Source organism: Phacochoerus africanus, chromosome 16 (genome assembly GCF_016906955.1).
Source record: "Phacochoerus africanus isolate WHEZ1 chromosome 16, ROS_Pafr_v1, whole genome shotgun sequence".
NCBI lineage: Eukaryota > Metazoa > Chordata > Mammalia > Artiodactyla > Suidae > Phacochoerus > Phacochoerus africanus.
This window is the reverse complement of record NC_062559.1, coordinates 10159878-10184813: the sequence shown is the minus strand read 5'-3', so window position 1 is coordinate 10184813 and position 24936 is coordinate 10159878. Positions and strand designations below refer to the sequence as shown.

At 53.2% G+C, this 24936-nt stretch overlaps 1 protein-coding gene across 2 annotated transcripts; it reads left to right on the top strand.

Moving 5' to 3' along the window:
• Positions 1-712: 712 nt before the first annotated feature.
• CLEC2L (C-type lectin domain family 2 member L) lies at positions 713-21460 on the top strand. Of its 2 annotated transcripts, XM_047763667.1 has the most exons (6): positions 713-905; positions 10325-10399; positions 12896-13062; positions 13905-14005; positions 16216-16328; positions 21209-21460. In XM_047763667.1, exons 1-5 carry the CDS (start codon positions 713-715, stop codon positions 16325-16327), a joined length of 648 nt encoding a protein of 215 aa, XP_047619623.1. In that variant the 3' UTR covers position 16328; positions 21209-21460. The 2 variants fall into 2 exon arrangements, with proteins under 2 accessions (XP_047619623.1, XP_047619622.1); XM_047763666.1 differs by lacking the exon at positions 21209-21460 and having other exon boundaries at positions 16216-16792.
• The last annotated feature ends 3476 nt before the right edge of the window (positions 21461-24936 follow it).

The window sequence follows — 24936 nt, the reverse complement described above, 5'->3', positions numbered from 1 at the left end:
AAGCCCCCTGGCACCGAGGGGTTGCTCCGTCAACGTGAGCTGAACCTGAAATGCTGCTCCACGCGTCTCCTCGGCCCTTTGCTCTCTCCTGCTCACCGATCCTGTCATTTTCTTCCTCGGCTGCCAAGAGTCTGAACCAAGTCACAGCCCTCACCCGTCTGCCTTGGCTCCGGAGTAGCCCAGGATAAAGCCCCGCATCTTCCTTGAGCCTCACTGCATCGTCTGCGTGAACTTTACTCCCGTCTTCACAGAGGATGAGCAAGAGGCTGGCAGGTGGACCTGGATTAGACCCTGGGTCTCCCGGCTCCAGGATCCGTGCTCTCTTGGCTCGGCAGCATCTGGATTCCAGCGGAGGGGGCGGAGGCCAGCGAACCGGGGCTGCGGGGCGGTCCCGGCTGCCGGCGCCTCCTCCCTCCCTGCCCCCGCCCCGCCCGCTCCCGCGCCTCCTCTCGTGCCCCGGGTTCTGCGCGGAGGCTGCGGCTCGGCCCCGGCAGGCGCGGCGCGCAGCGACCCAGGCGGCGGCGGCGGCTACCGAGCGCAGCGGGTCGGGCGCGGGGAGGCGGGCTTGGCCCCGGCCTGCGGGAGCCCAGGCCCTCGCCCACCCAAGGCCGGCCTGGGGGGCCCGCGGGGCGCGCAGAGCGCCGGGTGCGCCTCGGGCTGGGGCCCGCATCCCGGCACAGGAGCGCGGGCGCGGCGCGGCGGAGCGCAGGGCATGGAGCCGGCCCGGGAGCCCCCAGCGCGGGCCCGGCCGCCGCCGCCGCCCCCAGCCTCCCGGCCCGCGCCCGCCCCCGCGGCGCCCAGGCCGCGCTCGCCGGCCGAGGCGGAGGGCCGCGGTCCCGAGGGGCTGCTGCGGCGATCCGGGTCGGGCTACGAGGGCAGCACCAGCTGGAAAGCGGCCTTGGAGGGTAAGCGCCGCGCGGAGCCCCCTTCCCCAGCCCTGAGACCCGGAGGCGGGCTAGAGTCACCTTGGCCGGTCTCCCGGTGGGGAAGGTGAGGCGTGCGACTCTGGAACCTGGCGCCGTGATGTCAGGGCAGTCAGAGGCCACATGGGGGGTGCGGCAGCTGTTACTGGGGCCCGCCTTCAGTATAGCCTGGCCCCCCGTCTCACTCTGACCTTGGGAGCAGGTTTCACGCTCTGAGTCTCAGTTTCCTTAATGAGTGAAGGGGACAGTGACTGTCCATGCCTCGCCTGGGAGGTGTTGAGAGTGGCTTGAATCTGTAGCAGTGAAAAATGCTTTGGACAAAGTGACAGCAAAGCGGTAGACCCCAGAAGTGGGGCTCATGCCCTGGGGGCGGGGGGCGGCGCCTCGTGGTGACCGGAGGGAGAATCTGTCCCAGGTCTTTCCTTGCCAGTCCTGGGTCCCACCTACCCCTTCCAGTCAGAGGGGCTCAAGGCATGAGCCCTGCCTGGCCAAGGGGGCAGTAAGCCAAGAGGAAGATGGACTTGGAGCTCGTGAGTTCTTTCAGTAAATGTGTGTGGCCACTGGTGGGGTGCGGTGTGGAAGGTGCTGGAGTTGGCCAGGGGTCGGGGGCTGGTCCCCTGGAGGTGTCTCGGTCCTCCTGACACCTGGAATCTGAAGTCCGAGGACCTGACGGCATTAACCAGGGAAGCCCAGACCTTGGCTCATCCAACTCTTAGGGAAGGCTTCTCAGAAAAGGAGGGCTTCCTGGAGCTGGCGCGCTCTTAGGAGGTGTGGAAAGAGAAGGAAGGGGGACACCAGGCTCCGGGAGTGACATGTTCAGGGATCAGTGGCCAGAGCTAGCCTGTCGCTTGTGGGGGCCTGACCTCTGACCTCCATGCTACCAGGATGGGGGGAGCGTGAGAAGGGAGGCGTCTGGAGCACCCAGACCATGAAGGGCCACCCAGGCCTTGCCCGAGGGTCTGTCTGAAGCGGCTGTTGAAGCAGCGAATGAGACTGTATGCCTGCCCTTGGAGAGGCAGCGGTGGCCCAGAAGGGTCAGACCAAGGCCAGGTCAGTGAGAAAGGAGGGGCGGTGCTCAGGGGAGGGACATTATCAGCATCAGCCAGGGCAGGTGCCTTGCCAAGGCGTCAGAGGTGGGGACAGCCTTGCCAGCATTTGGCCCAGTGGCGGGTGGGCTGGGGGATGCGGATGGCCTGAGGAGGGGCTGTGCCGGCTCTGGAGGGAAGCTGGATACCTGGACGGTGATTTGGGACAGAGGAGGCAAAGAGGTTAGAGCTCGGAGTGGAGGAGCCACTGCAGAGGAGCTTCAGGCTGAGAAGAGCTGATTGAACAAAGGGGGACCAGCCCCTCCCTTTGACATTGGTTACATTTGCCTGTGACCCCCTGCTTCCCTCCTGCACAAGTTATTTCTTGAAACTGCTCACTCCCTTTGCCTGTATTTCTTCCTTCCTTCATTGGTAAGCATTCCTCCAGGGTCTGCCCTAACCTGACTGTAACTCCCAGTGGTTAGGGCCACTTCGGGGTGATGTGGCCTCTTTCAGGGCCACTGGCTTACTGGCTCCTGTTCTACCTCCCGTCCTGACCTTGGCTTCTTCTGTTTTTGCTCCCAGCCATGGCTGGGCGGACCACCACTAAGTCAAGCTGAAGAAGAAGCCGCCTATCAGGCAGGAAATAGCCCAGGGGGTCTCTCAGGACATTGATTTTTCCAGGCCTTTGGAGTCTAGCCCACCCCTTGTTTAGTGCCCACCTGCAGCCCAGTCTTGTCTCACCTGTCCAGGTCTAGCTCCATCTCTCATGGCACCTCTGGTCCTGGCCCTTGTTCCCATGGTCCACCAGGAGCAGCGCCACAAAGCCCCATGCCTGTGGTCCTTGGGGGCTCAGCATCGGGGGCCCATGGGCTTTTTCCCCCAGGAGTTTTGGGCTCTGGAGTCTATGTCCCTGCCGGGGGCCTCCCCTCTGCCTGTCCGCTGAGCATCTCCTGGGCGCTGCATCTCCAGCCTGGAGAGGGGAGCTCCTGGACCAGGCAGGTGCTCTCCAGGGTCCTGCCATGTATCTCCCACATTCACTCACTCTTCCTCGCTTCCTTCCAAACAAACCTCCCTCCTGGTGCAGCTCTAAGAATACCCTTGACTTTGCAGAAATCACAGGACAGGGACTGAGGCAGCCTGGTGAGGTGCAAAGAGCCCAGATTCTGGAGTCAGGTAAGCCTGAGCCAGATCCTTCCATTGCCAGCGGGCTGGCAGGTTTTCGAACTTGTCTGAGCTTAGTTTTCTCATCGGCTAAGCTAGATAAGGATGTCAGCCTCTCAGGGCTACACAGACAAAGGTGCTGGGATGGGGGTACAGGTGACCCTTTTCCCCAGTCCCTAGAGCTCTGCATCCCTAACTTGAGGAGCCCAGGGAACATGGGTGACTCACTGCTCACCTGAGAGCCTGTGACTGCTGGTCTGCCTACCATGAGTCCGCTCGCCCACCCAAACTGAAGCCCCTGTCACGAACCCGGTCCACAGAGCCTGAGAAACACCTGTGATGGGACAAGGAGGGCCTGCCAGACCTGGAGACCAAGGGGTTTTGTGGCCCTTGCTAAGCCAAACCCTGTCTTGAGACGTCTTGAGCGGACCACGCCAAACCCTCAGGGAGCCTGTGCTCCTTTATTACTATGGGCTGAATATTTACCAGGCACTTGCCAACCCCGCACTGGGGGTTCACTTAGCCCTCTCCTTTAACCCTCCCATCTCCCCTCGCAGGGCTTGGCGAGGGTCGTATCTGTCTCATACAGGAGGACACGAGACTCAGAGGGGCTAAGTGTCCTCCCCAAGGACGCGCACTGCTTCCTCGCACATGAAAGCAGAGTTTGCCACGAGGCCCTCTGACGTGAAGGCTCCTGCTCTGTCCCAGGCTGACCCAGGATGTGGGGCTTGGTGAGGCGAATGGAAGAGAATCAAATTGTGCTTCTGACGAATATAGCTCGTCTCCCCGGGCCCCTCAGACAGCCCTGATACTTTCACCCCGAGCCTTGGGGAAGAGGCTAGAGAGTGATCCAGAGCTCCCGCCTGGGTTCTGGAAAGACTGGAGGTGATTCAAAATGGGCAACTCTCTGGCAGTGGGAGTGGGGGTGAGGAAGAGCAGCCTGGGGGGGACCACGGGGAGGGGGGGACCGAGTGATTCTGCACATCTCAGGCTATAGACTTTTTCTGGGCTCACCAATTCTGAATTTTTAATGTGGAAAGTTTCTTGATTAGGCATAAACCCACAACTTCCTGATCAAAACCACACTCATGCATTTAGCAGAGCCTCTTAAAAATTTAAAAATTGCCAAATTCTACATTTGATCGTTTTGAACAGTCAAGAGTGTGCCCGCCAGGCTGTGGCCCTGGCGGCTTAGAGACGTCAGCTGTGCATCTCTTTTGGGCTGTGGGGTGGGAGGGTGTTGGGAGATAGGTCTGGGCTTGGGAACCAGATTTTTTTTTTCCCGTTGTTCCTTCTAACATTAGGCTAAGTCATATATATTTATAAACAGAAGTAAACCGTTCCCTCAAGCTCCATCTAATAAGGGCCACTGCACAGAAGAAAGAATTGCTGGCCTGAATGAGGTCCCCCCCCCCCCCCTTAAGAGAGAAGGCGAGGTCCTAACTGCTTAGTACCTTATTCTGACCTTATTTGGAAATACGGTCATTGTGGATGTAATTGATTCAGATGGGGTCTCCTGGAGGAAGATGGGCTCCTAATCCAGTATGACCGATGTCCTTTTAAGAGGTGGTCATGCGAAGACAGAGACACACAGGGAGAAGGACGTGATGAGGCAGAGAGAGGAGCGATGCAGGTGCAAGGCAAGGCATGCCGGAGTTCACCAGCCCACCAGCAGAACCCAGGGCAAAGCCAGGAAGGATTTCTCTGCAGCTCTCAGAGGGAGCAGCCACTCGGACACCTTGATTGTGGACCTCTGGCCTCCAGAACTGGGAGCTAATACATTTCTGGTGTTTCAAGCCACCCAGTTTGTGATGCTTTGTCATGTCGAGCTGGGAAACTAATATAATATTGGGACTGTGCAGCTCCACGGCTGTCCTTGAGAGTGAACCAAGAGTCAGACTCTGTATCGGGTCCTCTCTCTGTCACCGCGCAGGTCCTCCAGGAAAGAATGAGGAGCGGCCTCAGGTCTCGCGATGCTGGAGACGCATGCGCAGCTCCGCCTCTCCCTGGAGAGCAGGTGTACATCCACGTGGCCAAGGGCATCGTCCTTCAGCTAAATTCCCGTTGGGTTTTTAGTACCAGTGGCTGCTCTATGACGCAAGGCAATGACTGAGCCCCGTTAGAGCGAATCCAAAGGGGAATAAAGCACAGCCCTTACCCTACAGGAGCTCGTGGGCTGATAATCATCCTGAGGGCGACTGCTGATGCTGGAGTACAGCTGACCACGCCAGGCACGGTTCTAAGCACCGGGCTTTGAATTCTCACAAAACTCTAAGGGGCAGACACTTTCATGACTGCCCTCTAAAGATGATGAGGCAAATGAAATCAAAAAGAAGCAAAGTGCCCTTGCCAATGGAAAGTGGCAGAGCTGCCATCTGCACCCAGGTGAAGTGGCTTACGAGGCTGCTGTGCTCTTCTGACGGTGCCGGGGTTACAGGAGAGGACTGAGAAGCTAATACAGAAGAGAAAGGAAGGATTCACCCAGCATGCCTGCCGCAGGCAGCCGCCGAGCAGCTCAGGGGGACCAGACTTAACAAGAAGCTGCACCAAGGACCGGAGGGCACGTGCAGAAGGAGCCCAGCCCTCGTTGGCAGATGTGAGCCTCTGTTCTTACCGTGCCTAGAGCCACCCACCTCTGGACTCCTGGTCACTTGCCAGTATAGCCCTCATAGGAAGGACTCCCAAATGTTTGTTGGACTTGCAAGTATATGTGCTGCTGAAGCGAGCACTGTTGGACTTGTAATTAAAAGTGGCCAACTGAATACATGCATTTGTTTTCCTTCCCTTCTGAAGCTACTGATACAACACAAATGGGATTGTTTGTTTGTTTTGTCTTTCTAGGGCCGCACCTATGGCATATGGAGGTTCCCAGGCTAGGGATCTAATCGGAGCTGTTGCTGCTGGCCTACACCACAGCCACAGCAATGCAGGATCTGAGCCACATCTGCGACCTACACCACAGCTCACGGCAATGCCAGACCCTTAACCCACTGAGCAAGGCCAGGGACTGAACCCGCAGCCTCATGGTTCCTAGTTGGATTCGTTAACCACTGAGCCACGATGGGAACTCCCTAATGGGATTTGTTAAAAGGCCACAAGGACAGCAAGAAGAGGAGAGAAGACAATAGCAACAAAATTGGGAGCTAGGGATCAATGACTGGTACCTGACACTAACTCCACTGGCCTGAGAAAGTTCAGGAAGTGGAGGAAGCACCTGAGTCCCATGCAGGAGCCTCGCAGCACAGAGGTGGGGGCGCCAGCCAGCATGGCTGTGGGTGAAGATGGAGCTGGAACCAGAAGGACTGGCTGGTCCCTTCTGTAGGAAGAGACTTCAGATGCCCAGCACCCCTTCCCATCCTGCGAGCCTCTCCCCTTGTGAGAAAGGAACTCTGGACACCCACACACTTGAGAGCAAGCAGTTCAGGCAAGGTTTATGTTTTGGGTGCCCTGGATGGCTCCCAGCCTTGTCTCCCAGCCACGCCTATACCCTTGACAAGGGAAGACAGAAGAGCCATCTCCAGACTTGGTCCCAAGAGGAAAAACTCCAAGAGGTCAACATACAGTCTTGAGTACTGGCCCAGCCAGGTCACTCTGCTGTGAGCCCCACTGTTAATAAGCCCCCGACCTGGTCTCAGAAGTGCCAGTGAGCGCTCCTTCCTCCTGCTTTAATCATGACCAAAGATCTCCAGAGAGCTGAGAAAAGTCTCTGATGTGGAAGCTAGAGACCAAAGTAAATGCCCAGAAAACAAACAAAGAAGGAATTTGGAGGAAACAGAGCTGATAACAGGCTAAACCTTTCCGCCCACTTTGTCGCCCAACCCCCCATCAAGCCCTCCTCCACCAGACTAAAAAATCCTCAGTAATATCCTCAGAGATAAAATTTTTCAGCATTAAAATAAGAATAGGGAGTTCCTGCTGTAGCACTGTTGGTTAAGAATCTGACCGGGGCGGCTCGGGTCACTACAGAGTGTGTGCAGGTTCGATCCCCAGTCCATTGCGGTGGGTTAGAGGATCCAGCATTGCCACAGCTGCTGTACAGGTATCAGCTGCAGCTTGGATCTGATCCCTGGCCTGGGAACTTCCATATCCCACAATGAAGCTAAAAAAAAAAAAAAAAACAGGATGCTCTAAGAGGGAGTATTCAGAGGACAGCAGCCACAAACCCCAAAAAAACCTTCGAAGTTAAAAATAAATGTACACATAAAAAATTCAGTGCGTAGAGAGTGGGAAGATAAAGTCGAAAAAAATCTTCAGGAAATTGAACGAAAAGGCAAAGAGATCGTGGGTAAGGGCACTTCCTCGCTCTGCAGTGGGTGTTTCTTCCTCTTTTCTTGCAAGGGCACGACTCCCATCATGGGAGCCTCACCAAGAATGGAATTTGCTGGTACCTTGATCTTGGACTCTCCAGCCTACAGAACTGTGAGAAGCAAGTGTCTGTTGTGTAAGCCACCCAGCCTCGGGTATTTTGTTACAGCACCCCTTGCAGACTGAGCCAGGGGTGAAGTGGAATTCCTGATTTTGCCTCATCGGCTTAAAGGAGTTTTGGAGGTGAAATAATGATGAGCACACATGTGGAGGCAAAGGAACAAGAGGACCATGATTAATTACAGGGAAACAAGAAGTTATGTAGAAATAAACCTCGCGGGACACTACGTGGCTTTGCTGGGAGTGGCACTTATGTTGCTCCTAACACATGTAAGAAAACCACACCGCACGGTCAGTCAAACCCAAACTGTGACACCGAGAGGGCAGGGCGGTAATGCAGAGAATTACATCTTCCTCGTTATTGTGAGAAGTCAAGAAATAACATCTTAGACAGAAAAGTCGAGAAGCTTTTAGAGATTTGGAGGCAATCGCCAAAAGAATTAGCTAAAAGAGTTGCAGGGGTCTGTCTCTGTGGAGGGGGCAGTTCATTTGTTTAGTGAAGCCTGGTAGGATTTCTTGACCTTTTTTTTTTTTTTGCTTTTTAGGGCCACACTAGCGGCATAAGGAAGTTCCCAGGCTAGGGTTCAAATCAGAGCTGCAGCTGCCAGCCTACACCACAGCCACACCAGTGCAGGATCCTGAACCCACTGAGCGAGGCCAGGGATCGAACCTGTGTCCTCATGGATACTAGTCTGGTTCATAATCCGCTCAGCTACAATGGAAACTCTATATTTCTTGACTTTAGAGCTGTTGCTTTTCAAAGCCTTGCTAAAGGACCAGGTTTATTTTTCTCTTTTTTTGCTTTTTTTAGGGCCGCACCCATGGCACATGGAAGTTCCCAGCCTAGCGGTTGTATCAGAATTGCAGCTGCTGGCCTACACCATAGCCACAGCAACACGGGATCTGAGCTGCATCTGCGATCTACACCACAGCTCACAGCAACGTCAGATTCCCGACCCACTGAGTGAGGCCAGGGATCAAACTCGCATCCTCATGGCTACTGGTTGGACTTGTTTTTGCTGCACCACGACGGGAGCTCTGGACTAGGTTTCTTTTCACAATCTGTTGTGAAGTACAATACAGTTGAATTCCTAGAAACAGTACCAGTACCATGTGGATGTCACAGCCATGCAGAATTGCTATAACTGTTTCTAGATATTTTCTGGATTTTGCACTTATCATAGGTTAGTAACAGTGCACAGACCAACACTGGGCTGTGGAGGTGCATCTTTCATCTATGCACATATATAACTTTTAAAAGTTTTCTTTAAAAGGACTAAAAAATAAAAAGGTCTCACCTACTAGGATGGCTGTCGCAAAAAATGGAAGCTAGTAAGTGTTTAGTGAAGAGATGGAGAAATTAGAACACTTGGGCCTTGGTGTTGCTGGTAGGATGCTGGTAGGTGCAGCAGCTGTGGAAAATTTGATGGTTTCTCAAAAAGTTCACATAGCATCATCTGATCCAGCAATTCTACTCCTAGGTATATACCCCAAAGAACTGAAAACAGGGACTCAAACAAATCTTTGTTTACCTTGTTCATAGCAGCATTATTCACAAGAGCCCAAAGATGGAAACAGCCCATGTATCCATCAATGGTTGGAAGGATATGCAAAATGTACATAGTCATGCAGTGGAATATTACTCAGCCATAAAGAGGAATGAGCTTCTCATATGTGCTACAACATGGATGAACCTTGAAAACCTTAAGTGAAATAAGTCAGACACAAAAGGACAGGTATTGTATGATTCCATTTACATGAGGCACCTAGAGTAGGCGGACTTTTACAGACAGAAAGTAGATTAAAGGTTATGAGGGGCTGGGCGGAGGTGGGAATGAGGAGTTAATGCTTAATTGGTACAGAGTTTCTGTTCAGGGTCATGAAAAAGTTTTGCAGAGAGGCAGCGCGGATGGTTGCACAACATCATAAATATGATTAATGCTGCTAATTGTACACTTAAAAATGCTTAAAAATGCTCACTTTTATGTGTGTGTGTACACATATATTTGTCTTTTTGCCTTTTCTAGGGCCGCACCTGTGGCATATGGAGGTTCCCAGGTTAGGGGTCTAATTGGATCTGTAGCTGCTGGCTTACACCACAGCCACAGCAATGCGGGATCCAAGCTGCGTCTTCGACCTACACCACAGCTCACGGCAACACCGGATCCTTAACCCACTGGGCGAGGCCAGGGATTGAACACACAACCTCATGGTTCCTAGTCAGATTCGTTTACCACTGAGCCATGACGGGAACTCCTATGTTATGTATATTTTATCACATGAAAAACCTTCAAGGATGCCATGTCTAAAGTCTAAAAGGGTTCTTTTGTGAACTATTGAGATTTTAAGTGAGCGCCAAGGCATAAACATCTAAAAGGGAGAGGCCAGAGGGTCAGGAAAACTTCCATGATGATGGAGGGTTTAGGGCAGGATTTCAAGAGGCAGCAGTGGAGGAGGAGAACTCTGGGAGCGGAGACCCCGTGTGGGCCAGAGAGGGCGGACTGGGTTATTTCAAGGAGTCCGTCTGGCAGAAACTAGGGATGAGGTAGAGAAGCAGCTGGAGGCTGGGGATTGGACAGCGGCGACAGTCACAGAAGGAGGTCAAGTGCATGGCCCTGGAGGGCGGGTTTTTCAGCAGGGGAATCGCAGCATCAGCCGGATCTGTGCTCAGACTTCAGCATCAGACCCACTCCGAGGGTGAAAACACGGAAGGCCCCAGAGGTTCTCGCTCTTGGGACTTGGGGCTGGCAGCGGGGGCAGGCACTCAACGCCTTTCTCTCTCCGCAGACACCACCACGCGTCTCCTGCTGGGGGCCATCGCCGTCCTTCTGTTTGCCATCCTGGTGGTGATGAGCATCTTGGGTGAGCATGGCTGTCAGAGCATTTATGCAATTCGGCTTCTACACACCTTGTCAAAAGCATGTCTCGTTAGGTAAAGGAAGGTTCCAGACGTGCCACCAGTGCTGTGGGGGGACAACGTAGATGGAGAGCAGAGTGCTGGTTCTACACGAGATCTTCGCCTGACATGACGCATTCACACGTCGACTCTACCCGTCCCCGTTACTAAGCCCTGTAGCAAAAGGGGAGCTGAGCTGTTACTTAGGTACAGCCACCAAAATGCTGGCGAGAACTCAGAACAAACCTGGTGTGTGTGGGGCGGGCAGTGCTTCTTAAAGATGATCTGGGGATCTTTAAGGGCCTTAAAGATCACATGTAGTCACTCAACAAACATTTTATTGAGCTCCGACTGTGTGTTAGACCCTGGGCAAAGTGCTGGAGATTTTTTTTTTTTTAATTTAGAATATCAACTCCCCTGTCCAGTGATGGAGGTCTTGCTGCCTGAGTGGCTTCCCAGAGTGGGGATCACGTGTACTAAACCCTGAGTAGGAAGGAATAGGTTCCTAGGGACCCAGAGGGAGAGGGAACAGAACATTCCAAGGGGGAGAGGGCTGAGAAGCACCGAGGGGCGGTGTGGCGCGAGGGAAAGGGCTGAAGGAGGAGTAACACAGCTACTAAGGAAGGCAGGCAAGGCTCCATGACCAGGGGATTTGGCTGCTTCTCATGGATTCAAGTCAGAGTATGTCCTGGGTTCTGAAGGGTTTTGCAAATTGATTTTAGGACCTCTGTAATCTTTTTTTTTTTTTTTTTGCTGCTGCTGCTTTTTAGGGCCACACCTGTGGCATGTGGAGGTTCCCAGGCTAGGGGCCCCATCGAAGCTGTAGCTGCTGGCCTACACCATAGCCATAGCAACGGGGGATCCGAGCCCCTTCTGCACCCTACACCACAGCTCACAGCAACGCTGGATCCTTAACCCACTGAGCGAGGCCAGGGAGTGAGCCCAAATCCTCGAGGTTCCCAGTCGGATTTGTTTCCTCTGTCTTTATCTTTGAGAAGCACCTGAAGACTTCAAAATTCGAGGAAAGTCCCGATGATATCAGTTCCCACCAAGGCCGCGCCTGGGGGGCGTGCAGGCTAAACAGGGGCTTGTGAGCGCTTGTGACCACGGCCAGCTTGGGTTCACTTACACTAATTGCTACAAATTAAAATGTTGTGTTGCTACACGGAGAGGGCAGGGGCAGGGCGATGTGTGAGCTCTGCGTGTTGTGGTTGTAGAAAAGCACCAGAGTCTCTTCCCAGGTCTCCTGGAAGCACCGTCAGGGAGTCCCCGTGGTGGCACGGCAGAAACAACCTGACTTGTATGCATGAGGTAGCGGGTTCAATCCCTGGCCTCGCTCAGTGGGTTAAGGATCCGGGCACGGATCCCATGCTGCTGTGGCTGTGGTGTAGGCCGGCAGCTGCAGCTCCGATTGGACCCCTAGCCTGGGAACCTCCATGTGCCACGGGTACAGCCCTAGAAAAGACAAAAGACAAAACAAAAAACCTCAAATGAGCCCATGTAAATGAGATGACCGAGGAAGAAATAAACATAAGCTCCTGCCTTTGGCTTTAAAGGTGGTTTTATACACGTTCTGGCCGGGGGCCGGGGGAAGCTGGCTTGGAAAGAGATCGTAGGAAAACAGCCAAGAGAACGATGAATTCCTTTTGACACGGAGGCCCTCCGAGAATCAGATGGAAGCTCCAGGCTCCCTTCCCAGAAAAGCACACGTGTGCAGGTGCTCAAGATTCTCATCAGAGCACCTGCATCCTGGCAAGCCTGCTGCCGCTGTGGTGGGCCACAGCTGACGCGTCCCTGTCTGTGGTGGTGGCGGTGTCTTGGTGGTAACGTGGGCACAGGGAGCCTGGCGGGATGGAGAGGGGTCTGGAGAGCAACCTCTGCAAGGAGTTGTGGCCGAGACAGTGTTTGTTCAATCCGGCTGGAGGAGAGCCCGGGGTCCTTCCTCAGGTAGGCGCTGGAAGACCCGGTTTGCCCTGAGTCACTCCCGAGGCAGATCCTGGACCCGCAGGTCTAGCTCACAGGAAGGCAGGTTAGGACTCAAAACTGAAAAAGAACTTTCCAGCAGTTCAGCATCATTAGCTGGTGAGGGTGTGGCCAGTGAGAGGGTCCCACCTTGGCCAGAGAGGGAGGAATGCATGGCCTCCAGGCCCTTTTTCCGAGGCCCAGCTTCTCAGGTTCCTCAGCTCGGGGGGCTGGAAGAGGGAGAGGAGCGCTCAACCCGGGGCTGATCTGCTGCCGCTTCCCCTTGGGGTGGCGTGATTCTGCTTATTTCGATTCTGCTTATTTCACCCCCGGCCTTTTACCTGCCGGGCATCGCCAGGGGCTCCCCTGAGGCATGTGGCTGATGAGCACCAAAGTTGAGACAGGCGGAGGGAGCGGTGGGGCGCAAAGCGGGATTCTGGGGGGTGGGGGGGTGAGGCCCGCTGTGCAGGTGGACACGGAGCCCCTTTTCTTCCCTGCAGCTTCCAAGGGCTGCATCAAGTGCGAGGCGCCCTGTCCGGAGGACTGGCTGCTCTACGGGAGGAAATGCTACTTCTTTTCTGAGGAACCGAGAGACTGGAACACGGGCAGGCAGTACTGCCGCACCCACGACGCCGTGCTGGCTGTGATTCAGAGCCAGAAGGAGCTGGTGAGTGTGGCCGGCCACGTCCCAAGGACACGTGGTGTCCCCAGTGACCTGTTTCCAGAGGACAGCCTGGGAGGGGGGGGGTGCAGGTGGACTCCATGGGGTGGGAACCGCTCTGTGAGGGCACCTGTTTCCACAGCTACCTGCTACTGTCCACGCCAGCTGTTTCGATCCGAGGCTGGTTTGCGGAACTCAACTTGGTCAAGTGCGAGCCTCACACAGTCTCAATGCCCCGAGAAATGTCAAATTGCATTGGTACCTTCTCCGAGTCCAAATCCGGGCCTGATCTCTCTGACACCCCAGACAGTTCCGTCACTGGAAATGTGCAAAGAACGCAATTAACGGGTCTCTTGGCCATTTTGGATCTTGAGGGTAACAGGTCGTGCAATCCGAAGCAGCAGATGAGCTCACAGGCGCTGCTGTTGGTCTGGTAGGCACTTCAGTAGCCCTCTTCTGCAGAGAGAGGCCTGGGAAGATGCAGCTAGGAGCACATCCAGCCCGAGCTTTGAGAGGTGTCCCAGATAACCCGTCAAGTCGGCAACCCCAGGCTTCCTGAGAATTGGGATGGCTGGACCGCTGAGCCAGGAGGACCAGCCCGTTCCGGGCTTCCTGGCCCCACAGTGTGTTCCTGGAGCCTGGGGCCCTTCGAGGCCGTGGCAAGCGGCCCACCGTGAGAGGGGGGTATCTGGAACCCCAGCTCCTCATTCTTGGGATGCAGGGAGGCATCACCCTTTCGGTGTCTCCACACCTTGGGAGCTGGTTTTCCAAGCTGGGGTATGTCTGGGGAGGTGTGAGCAGTCAGAGATGGCACCTGACTCTGGGGTTTCTGGCTTCCCTTGGTGCAGGAATTCATGTTCAAGTTCACACGGAGAGAGCCCTGGATTGGTCTGCGCAGAGTTGGGGACGAATTCCACTGGGTCAATGGGGACCCATTTGATCCAGACACGTGAGCTGAGGCTTCATCTTCTGGCTGCCGAGCTTAGACTGGGGGAGGCCTAGGACCCCAGACACACCTGCTGACCGAGAACTTGGCTTCGTGCGAGTTAGAGTGTGGGACAGAGACCCGGTCATGACAGTGGCTTTACTACTCTCTCTCTCCCATAAAGTCCAGCCTGGATTGGTGGCTCTGCTTCACTTAAGCCACCACGTGGTCATCAGAACATCCTGTCGCTGGAAGCAGCCTGGGCTCTTTCCATCATGTGATGGCCCAGTCTGTCCTTGTGGCTCAGAGAAAGGAAGGGTGTCCTGGACACGCCTCCACGTTGGCCAGAACTGAGCCACACGGCCATACCAGGCTGCGAGGGCGGGTGGGGGATGGGGCCTCTACTCTGGGCAGCCCCAGGCCACCTAAACATTGTCACTATGGGAGAAAGGGGATCTGAACCCTGGGCACGAGCAGTGGGCTCTTAAGAGAGAACACCTCTTGAGCTGGTAGTGTGTGTGGTGCTAAGTATTATTCGTGTGGCCCAAGTGGTGTGGAAACGAGTGTGCGATGGGGTGGCGGGTGTGCCGTGCCAGGGACTGGTTTCTGGAATGATGCTGGCAGCAGGTGGGGTGGGTGAGGGAGGTGATAGTCAGTGTGAGCAGTTCAGGCTCAGGGAAAGGCAGAGGGGCACCCACAGCGGAATAAGAACCTCTGCTTCTGGCCTAGACTCTTTTTTTTTTTTTTTGGATTTTTTTTAGAGCTGCACCTGCTGCATATGGAGGTTCGCAGGCTGGGGGTTGAATTGGAGCTGCAGCTGCCAGCCTATACCACAGCCACAGCCACGGCCACGCCAGATCTGATCCATGTCTGTGACCTACACCACACCATGTGGCAATGCTGGATCATTTAAGCCACTGAGCAAGGCCAGGGATCGAACCCATGTCCTCATGGATACTAGTCGGCTTTGTTACCACTGAGCCAGGACAAGAATTCCTAGTCTAGGCTCTAAGGCTGGAGAACTAGGCCTCAGGAGCTGGGCGGGGGCACTGCCACTGACCCGACCTGAGTGTCCCACCTTGGCCCGTGACAGCAGCTCTCACGTTCCTGCTTCTGCCGTCCCCTGCCCTCACCTTGCATCTCTCTTTGTCCAGCCCCTCTTCCTTTTTTTTCTCTTTCCTTTTCCTGCTGTCACCCCAGATCTGTGCTTAGAGCTGCTGAGAAAGCAGCTTGTCCTTACTACCCCACCCCTTTCTAGAAGCTTCCTGCTCTAGGAACCCATGGAGCCCTGGAGGCTGGGTCCCCAGGGTACTGACCGCCTGGCAACCAGTGGGCCTTGGGGCCACGCTTCTCTGACACAGAGGTGGCCCTGGCCCCCCCCCCTCCCTCTTGGGATCCGTCTAGTGCCTTCTGAAACCCCAACTGACCTTGGCAGGGGGCTTGGGTCAGGGTGACCAAATGGAGTTAAGAAGAAATGTCAAGAAGTTCCCGTCATGGCTCACTGGTTAATGAACCCGACTAGCACCCACAAGGATGCAGGTTTGATCCCTGGTCTTACTCAGTGGAGGATTCGGCGTCACCGGGAGCTGTGGTGTAGGTCGCAGATGTGGCTTGGATCCTGCGTTGCTGTGGCTGTGGTGTAGGCCAGCAGCTGTAGCTCCAGTTGGATTCCTAGCCTGGGAACCTCCATATGCCACGGGGTTAGCCCTAAAAAGACCAAAAAAAGAAAAAAAGAAAAAAAAGGCATGTCAAGATTCAAAAGGGATGATTTTAGGCAGGAAGAACCCTCCCCTCCGGTGCACACCCAGGTCCATGGAGGACATCAGTGGATCCTGGGTAACACAGCCCGGGGGTTAAACACCGGGGCTACCCAAGTCCACCCCTAACCTGTGAGATTAACTCAGTGCATCTCTCCTGAGCTCCCCGTATGCTACATACAGGAGGTGCGGGCAAGGTGGTCCTGGATAGGGCCCTGGGCTCCCAGGACAAGTGGGCTGAGCCTGGCAGGAGGATGGGAAGGCACAGGGCGAGTCCAGGAAAGGCCCACGGGCAGCGCCAGGGTGGCTGGAGCCGTGGGGCACGCGGTCAGGAGACAAGCGAGGCCACACCAGCAAGGTCCGAGGGAGAGGCTGACTGTCCGGGAAGGCGGCTCCAGGGGGAGGGGCAAGTCCCGGGGCCTCCGGGGCAGCCTGGTGATGGGCCATCAGGGCTGGTCTCTTCTCTCCCGGCCACAGGTTCTCCATCTCCGGCCCCGGGGAGTGCGTCTTCGTGGAGCCCACCAGGCTGGCGTCGACGGAGTGCCTGATGACCCGGCCCTGGGTGTGCAGCAAGACGGCCTACACGTGAGGTGGGTCCAGTCCCGGGCAGCCCTGCAGCCGGCTCCTCTCCAAGGCGCAGCAGTGAGGACGGGCCCTCGGCCTCTGGGCTCCTCGGCCACGGGCAGGTCCCGTGGCTCAGCCGGCGCGTCCCACACGCTCAGCAGCACCGCGGGCACCTGTTCCCCTGGATGCGCTGACACATTCACGGGCATGGTCCTCGCTCATGTTCAGCGTCCCCCTTAGGCACCCCAACGCGTCCCTCCTTGGCCCCACGCTGGAACCTTCCTTCCTCTGGAGGCGCCGTGAGGAAGGCCGGGGGCTGATCCAGCCTGAGCTGCTGCCCGCACAGACCCCTGCCTCCTCCGCCGCGGGAGGGGGGTGCAAGAAGGGAAGCCCCCTCCTTGCCTTGCTCTGCCCGGGGTCTCAGGCAGGCCCCTGCTGTGTCCCTGGTGCTGCTGTGTTGGTCCCCAATGGAATAAAAAGATGACTGGCATCCAGGGAAGTCAGCTGCCATTTGTTCCAGGGTGGTGGCTTGGGAGAGAGGTGACGACACACTCGTGTGGCAGGCGGCATGTGGAAGCACCAAAGCCAAAAACAGATTCTGTGGCCTCAGGGCAGCACTGGCGTGGCCAGACCCTCGAGGGAGTCTCAGACGTCGGGGGGGCGGGGGGGTGCCGCCTGCTCCTTCATTACCATGCAACGCAGAGCGACAAACATTTATTCACACCCGCCACGTGCCAGACGCCACACCAGGCCTGGGGATTGACAGCTGGGTCCCCCAGGAAATACACAGGGAGCAGAGGAAACAGCTTGGGAAGCGCCGGAACATTCTGGAACACAGTCAAGGCACGGCTTAGTCTGCCTTGGCGGGGGTAGGGTGAAGGTGGCGGGCGGATTAGCGGGGATGAGGTGCTTGTTGGGCTGGCTGAGTTTGCGTAGGGCCAAGGGCCCCTGCCTGTCCCCTGGTCTGCTGGGGAGGAGCAGGGGGTGGGCAGACCTGGCAGTTCCCCAGCCCCCACCCCCGCCGGGTGAGAGACAGGAAGGCCGCCTGGGGGCCACCTGGGTGAATTTGGGTCCTGGCCCATTTTCAGAAAATAGCTTGGAAGGAAACAGGTCCTGCTCTTCTCAGTCCCTTTACTGTCAGGTTTCAGACAAAACTGTTGGCCTGGTTTATTGACCTTTCTGCACGCTTTCTGGAGATTTAGTAAAACAAGGGGATTTTGTGGTTTCGTGTTTTCTCTTCATGGGGAAAGACAGCGGGGAGAAAAAAAAAAAAAACAGGGGGAGTTCCCATCGTGGCCCAGCGGAAACAGATCCAACTAGGAACCATGAGGTTGTGGGTTCGATTCCTGATCTTGCTCAGTGGGTTACGGATCTGGCGTGGCTGTGGCTGTGGCATAGGTTGGCAGCTGCAGCTCTGATTAGACCCCTAGCCTGGGAACCTCCATTTGCCAGTGGGTGTGGCCCTAAAAAAAAAAATGTTTAGGGAATTCAGTGTGGTGGCGGTGGGGGCCTGTGGGGGTGGCAGAAGCCCACCACTGCCTTCCCCAGCCCCTGTGCGGGAGTATGCTGAGGGGCTGGGCATGAGGAAGTGGTCAGCTGCTGCCATTCAGGGTGGGGGTGGAGTCACCACTCACACCTGTTCTCAGCCAGGCCTGTGGCCCTCCCCTCAAAGACGCTGAGTCTGAATAACCTTAGCAGCTTCCTTTTTTTTTTGCTTTTTAGGGCCGAACTCATGGCACATGGAAGTTCCCAGGCTAAAGGTCAAATGGGAGCTATAGCCGCCGGCCTACACAACAGCCACAGCAACCTGTGATCCAGGCTGCATCTGTGACCTACACCACAGCTCACAGCAACGCCAGATCCTTAACGCACTGAGCGAGGCCAGGGATCCAACCTGCGTCCTCATGGATACTAGTCGGGTTCCCGACTGCTGAGCCATGACGGGAACTCCAGCATCTTCCTTTTCATGGGGCTCATCATTTAACTCTCTCAGAAATGTTGCCACAGGTAACAAAACTGTACCTTGGCCAAGAGGGGGAGTAGAGCTGGGCCTGGGCCCACAGGCTGTGTCCTCCTGCCCTGTGGGTTCCGGTGGGAAGAAGGGAGCCACGATGGCTGTGGGGGCTGGGAGGAGGCAGTGTGGGCAGGCGGGAACACAGAACCTGTGCCCTCGGGATCCTGTTTCGACTCAATTATCCACAGCCTGCTGCGTGGAGCTTTCCAGGCCTGCTGGTGGATGAACACTCCTAACCTTGGGTTTGCCCTGCAACCGCATGACAATTCTAAATCAGTGTGGTAAAGCTAGAGGGAACTCTGATCAGTGGTGATCTTTTTTTTTTTTTTCTTAATTTTTTTAAATTGTTATTTCCCCAATACAGTTTTTTTTTCTACTCTACAGCATGGTGGATTGGTAATCTATGTTTTTAAGAGTTTTCTTATGTGGTTCCTATGGAGGAAGACACAAGACCAAAACCAAACGCCAGCATGCCAAACTTCAGAAATGTTGAAACACCCTCCCAGGGTTATTAACCAGCCAGGCACCCCCTTGTCACGTGGAGGCAGAGCCTGGCTGAGTGGGCAGGGCTGTCGGGCCTGGTGCAGTTGCTGCCAACGGCCACAGGTGGCAGCACTGAGACCCAAAGGACAGCCTGCGCGCTGGCCCCCCCCCCGCCAGGCCCCTCAACCCCATTCTTCAGCCCCTTTGAAAGATTTTTCCCTTCGGAGGTGAGTTTCCTGCAGTGGAGAGTGTGCTTAGCTGCTGCCAACTGGAGACTGGCACTTCTCACCTGCCTCTACAAGGATTAAATCCTGCAGCTGCTGACCCTCAACACGCCCGGAAAGAGTTCGGGGTGGAAGTCAGAAGAGAGGCCCTCTGTGCTCTGGGAAAACTGGCAGAACAGGTCTCCAGAGAGTTAGATGTTTTCAGGAGAAGATTTTATGAGCCCAATCCTTACATCTCCTCATCTCTAGAAAAGCACTAAAATCCTTCATGGTGACATCTGCACAGTAACTTTCACAAGACTAGCACTGACCTTCTGCAAAATGTGGGCTTAGGGAGTTCCTGTTGTGGCGCAGTGGAAATGAATCTGACTAGGAACCATGAGGTTGCAGGTTCGATCCTTGGCCTCGTTCAGTGGGTTAAGGATCTGGCGTTGCTGCGAGCTGTGTAGGTCGCAGACACGGCTCAGATCTGGCGTTGCTGTGACTCTGGTGTAGGCCGGCGGCTATGGCTCTGAATTGACCCCTGGCCTGGGAACCTCCATATGCCATGGATGTGGCCCTAAAAAGACAAAAGGCAAACAAACAAACAAAAAAATGTGGGCTTAGCTGCATGTATGTCCCTCTTCACCAAAACCTCATACATACTGACCTTCCCCTCACTTCTCTGGAGCAATTTCTCTGAGCTGAGAAGCTGCCTCCTAGGCTATCATCCTCATTTTGCCCCAAGTAAAACTTCATTCTCAACTTTCACTTTATGTTGATACTGCAAGCCTGGGCAGCTGCTCCCTGGATGAATCTGAACCCACACCCCCGCCCTGTCCTTGGGTGTAGTCCCTGAAGTGGGCAGGGCACCGGCTGAAGGCTGGAGCATTAGACATTAGACATCCTTTGTGAAGATGGAGCAACGGGGCTTTTTTTTTTTTTTTTTTTTTTTCCTTTTTAGGGCCACACTCGCGGCATATGGAGGTTCCCAGGCTATGGGTCAAATCGGAGCTGCAGCCACCGGCCTACGCCAGAGCCACAGCAACTCGGGATCTGAGCCTCGTCTGCGACCTACACCACAGCTCATGGCAACGCTGGATCCTTAACCCACTGAGCAAGGCCAGGGATCGAACCTGCAACCTCATAGTTCCTACTTGGATTTGTTTCTGCTGCACCAGGATGGGAACTCCTCCAACGGTTTTTTTTTTTTTTTTTTTTGGCTGCCCTGTGGCATATGGAGTTCCTAGGCCAGGGGTCAGATTTGAGCTGCAGCTCCGACAACGCCTTACCCCACTGTGCTGGGCAGGGGGTTGAACCTGCATCCCAGCGCTCTGGAAATGCGTCACAGTGGGAACTCCCCTGAGCACGTCTTTTTTCCCTGTGCATTTTGATCTTCATACGGTTTTCACGCAAATTTCCCATAGAGTGTAGGAAATGCAAATGCTGACTTCTGTCTTTCTCTCCCTTCAAGGCCCAGGGCAAAGCTCCCTGGGACCCCTTCCAGGACGGCGACAGGTCCACAGGGACCTCTCCCTCTCCCCAGCACCCTCAGCACTTAAGACCCAGCCTCTCCTGCAGCCCAAGTTGTCGGAACTTTTCACCTGAGACCCATCTCTTCATATCATCTCACCACGTGTCATCTAAGCCCCTAGGTGGCAGGGGTTATGTGCTGTTGGCCTCTTTGCAGCACACAGCATGTGCTTAAAAAAAATATATTGTTGTATATGGCAGTGAGATTGCCCCCCAAATGTCCTCTCAACTCGTGTCCCTGGTGGGGACAGCAGTGACCAGCCATCGGCAGAGCCTTGCCTTTTTGGCCCTGGAGAGTGTGGCTTGACTTCAGAGCCACACTCTGAAGCCTCATGAAGAAAGATGAGCTCTGTTTTGCTTCAATTGAGAGAGCTCCCTCACATCCCCTGAGCGTGCACATCCTGGGCGGGCAGTGTGGGGGTGGCCACGAGGGGGCGCTGCCTCAGCCTCTGCATCCCACAGAGCCCAGGCGATCGTGCTTTGCTCATCTGTTTCCCTGCCCACTAGCCCCGCAGACGTGAAAGCCCCTCGAGGCAGGGGCCCGCTTGCACACTCCTTTGTTTCTCTAGCGCCTGGTACATACTGAAGGTGCGTAATAAATCTGTGTTGAACTAAACTCGTCTTGACTCCTAGTTCAGAGGCTCTCTCCTCTTTGCTTTTCCTCTGATCTTAGAAATCTGCACAGCCGGCCCAGCTGCCCATGAAGTCTGAAAACTAGCCGGTGTTTTAGAGGAAGAGATGAGATGCTGAACCACCTCGCAACAACATCCACTAGGATCCTGCAGTCCAGAGTGGAGAACCCATTTGGGTCAAGACACAAACACATCGAAGACAAAATTGGAATGACAGTACCAATGATTACAAAGAGCTTATGAGGGCCAAGCACTGTGCTAAGCATTTCACACACAAAGTATGTTAAGCCCATAGTAGTTGCTTAATTAAAAAAAAAAAAAAACTATCGGGAGTTCCCATTGTGGCACAGCAGAAATGAATCCGACTGGGATCCAAGAGGATGGGGGTTTGATCCCTGGCCTCACTCAGTGGGTTAAGGAGCCAGCGTTGCAGTGAGCTGTGGTGCAGGTTGCAGACATGGCTTGGACCTGACATTGCTGGGGCTGTGGTGTAGGATGGCAGCTGTAGCTCTGATTAGACCCTAGCCTGGGAACCTCCATATGCCCCAGGTGTGGCCCTAAAAAAAAAAAAAAATCATTGTCTGTTTCACTGTGATGTAAGCTGAGCACAGTATTTGATTGAGCTAGCTTCTATAGCACCCGCATTTCAGAAGCTTGCACCACAGACTAATGCAGATCAGTGACGACAGGGAAAAGCATTGCTCCCTCCAGAATCTTTGAACATAGAGGCTCACACGAGATGTATTTTAGGGGATGCAGGAGAAGTGGCTGCCATGCACCAATAATTTTCCTCTCCTTCCAGGTATGTGGAAGGATCATATTTCCTGGTCTGTTTGAGGGTTAGTGACTGATGACGGCAGAGCTTTTTTTTTTTTTTTTTTTTGTATTTTTAGGGCCGCACCTGTGGCATGTGGAGGTTCCCAGGCTAGGGGTTGAATTGGAGCTGTAGCCATTGGCCTATGCCAAAGCCATAGCAATGCCAGATCTGAGCTGCATCTGCAAACTACACCGCAGCTTATGGCAACACTGGATCCTTAACCCACTGAGAGGGTCCAGGGATCCAACCCGTGTCCTCTGGATGCTAGCTGGGTTCATTACCGCTGAGCCACAATGGGAACGCCTCGTTGTGACTTTGATTTGGAGGTTTCCTAAGACTGAAGCCTTCTGGGTACAGGCAGGTAGGGGACAGGTTTCCTGGAGAAGGTCTGAACCTGCAGCAAACTGTGTAAATGAGAAGCAAAGTGTCTGAGATTTTGGGTCTGTTGTCATCATAGCATCTCTTACTCTAGACTAGACAGAGACCAGGCCTGGAGGTGCCACACATTCAGTCCATTGGCTAGGACAGTCGTGGAAGGCGGAGAAATATATTTCAGCTGCATGCTTGAATGCACAAGACTCTAGATTCAGCAAGTTGAGGTCTTTTAGTCTTGGAAGATTCATCACCTTTGTCTCTTTAAATATTTCTCCTGTCTGTCTCTTTTCCTCCTTTTTCCTTCCAGGACTCCAATTAAGGCTGTTTGAGATTGTCACACAGGTTCAAGTTTTTGTGTTTCAGTCAATTTTACAAAAACATCTGTTGGAATTTAGATTGGGATTGCATTAAATCTATAAATTATTATTATTTTTTTGTCTTTTTAGGCACCCAGAGCATATGGAGGTTCCCAGGATAGGGGTCTAATCGGAGCTGTAGCGGCTGGCCTACACCACAGCCACAGTGACGCACGATCTGAGCTGCATCTGTGACCTACACCACAGCTCACGGCAACGTCAGATCTTTAACCCACTGAGCGAGGCCCAGGATGGAACCCACATCCTCATGGATGCTAGTCAGATTTGTTAACTGCTAAGCCATGACGGAATTCCCAAATCTATAAATTAATTTGATGAGCCATGTCTTTTTAACAATCTAACTCTTCCAATTAATGACTTAAGTAGCTTTCTCCACTTAATTTTTTAAACATTTCAGCAACATTTTACAAGGTTTAAGGGTAGAGTTTCTGCATATATTTTGTTAAATTTAAATTTTTTTTTTTTTTTTTTTTTAGGGCCACACCTGAGTCATATGGAGGTTCCCAGGCTAGGGGTCTAATCGAAGCTACAGCTGCTGGCCTACACCACAGCAATGCCAGATCTGAGCTGTGTCTGTGACCTACACCACAGCTCATGACATCGCCAGGTCATTAACCCACTGAGCAAGGCCAGGAATCGAACCTCATGGTTCCTAGTCAGATTTGTTTCTGCTGAGCCATGAGGGGAACTCCAAATTTATTTTTATTTATTTATTTATTTATTTATTTATTTATTTATTTATTTATTTGTCTTTTTGCCTTTTCTAGGGCTGCTCCCAGGGCATATGGAGATTCCCAGGCTAGGGGTCTAATTGGAGCTATAGCCACCGACCTATGCCAGAGCCACAGCAACGCAGGATACGAGCCTTGTCTGCAATGTACACCACAGCTCATGCAATGCTGGATCCTTAACCCACTGAGCAAGGCCAGGGATCGAACCTACAACCTCATGGTTCCTAGTCAGATTCGTTAACCACTGAGCCATGATGGGAACTCCAAATTTAATATTTTTTATTTTCCATGCTATTATAGATGAATTTAAGAAATTTCATATTCTATTTGTTGCTTGTACAAAGAAGAATCAATAGTTAAAATGACCACACTACCCAAGGCAATCTATAGATTCAAAGCAATTGCTATTCAAATACCAAAGGTATTTTTCACAGAACAGGAACAAAAATTGTTTTAATTTATATGGAAACACAAAAATCCCAAATAGCCAAAACAATTTTAAGCAGAACAGAGTTAGAGGGATCAGGCCCCCTGACTATACTATAAAGCTACTGTAATCGAAACAGTATGGTACTGGTGCAAAAACAGACAGATAGATCAATGGATCAGGATAGGAGCCCGGAAATAAACCCACATATTTATGGTCATAACCCACAACAAAAGGAGGCAAGAATAATACAATGTAGAGAAGACAGGCTCTTCAACAAGTGGTGTTAGGAAAATTGGACAACTACCTGTAAAATAATGAAATTAGAAAGGCTTTAACATCATCTACATAAATAAATTAAAAGTGGGTGAATGACCTAAATTTAAGCCAGGAAATTAAAGAACTCCTACAGGAAAATATAGGCACAACATTCTTTGATATAAATCACAGTAGTATTTTTTTTGCAGCTGATTCCTAAAGTAAACAAAAATAAACTGTAATGGAAAAAAATCATTTAAAAAATCAAAAAAATCAAAAAGAAACAAATGGGACCTAAATTAAACTTAAAAGCTTTTGTCTAGCAAAGGAAACCATCAACAAAATGAAAAGTCAACCTATTGAGTTGGAGAAAATATTTGCAAATGATATGACTGATAAGGGACTAACATCCAACATATATAAAAAGTTCATACCACTCATCAAAACAACAACCACCACCCAACTTGGTTGAAAAATGGGCAGAAGAACTGAATAGACATTTCTCCAAAGAGGAAATGCAAACAGTCAACAGGCACATTAAAAAACTGCTCAACATGGCTAAACATCACGGAAATGCAAATCAGAACCACAATTACTGTCACCTCATACTGCTTAGAATGGTTATCATCAAAAAGAATGCACACATGTCGGCAAGGGTGTGGAAAAAGGGAACACGTTTACACTGTACACTTTTGGTGGGCATGCGATTGGTGTAGCCACTGTGGAAAACAGAATGAAGCTTTCTCAAAAGAAAAGGAAAACACTAATTTGAAAAGATGTATGC

Coding starts and splice junctions, on each gene's coding strand:
- CLEC2L (XM_047763667.1), top strand. CDS start 713: ATGGAGCCGGCCCGGGAGCCCCCAGCGCGGGCCCGGCCGCCGCCGCCG. Junction 10,400..12,895: donor GGTGGTGATGAGCATCTTGG/GTGAGCATGGCT, acceptor TCTTCCCTGCAG/CTTCCAAGGGCTGCATCAAG. Junction 14,006..16,215: donor GACCCATTTGATCCAGACAC/GTGAGCTGAGGC, acceptor TCCCGGCCACAG/GTTCTCCATCTCCGGCCCCG.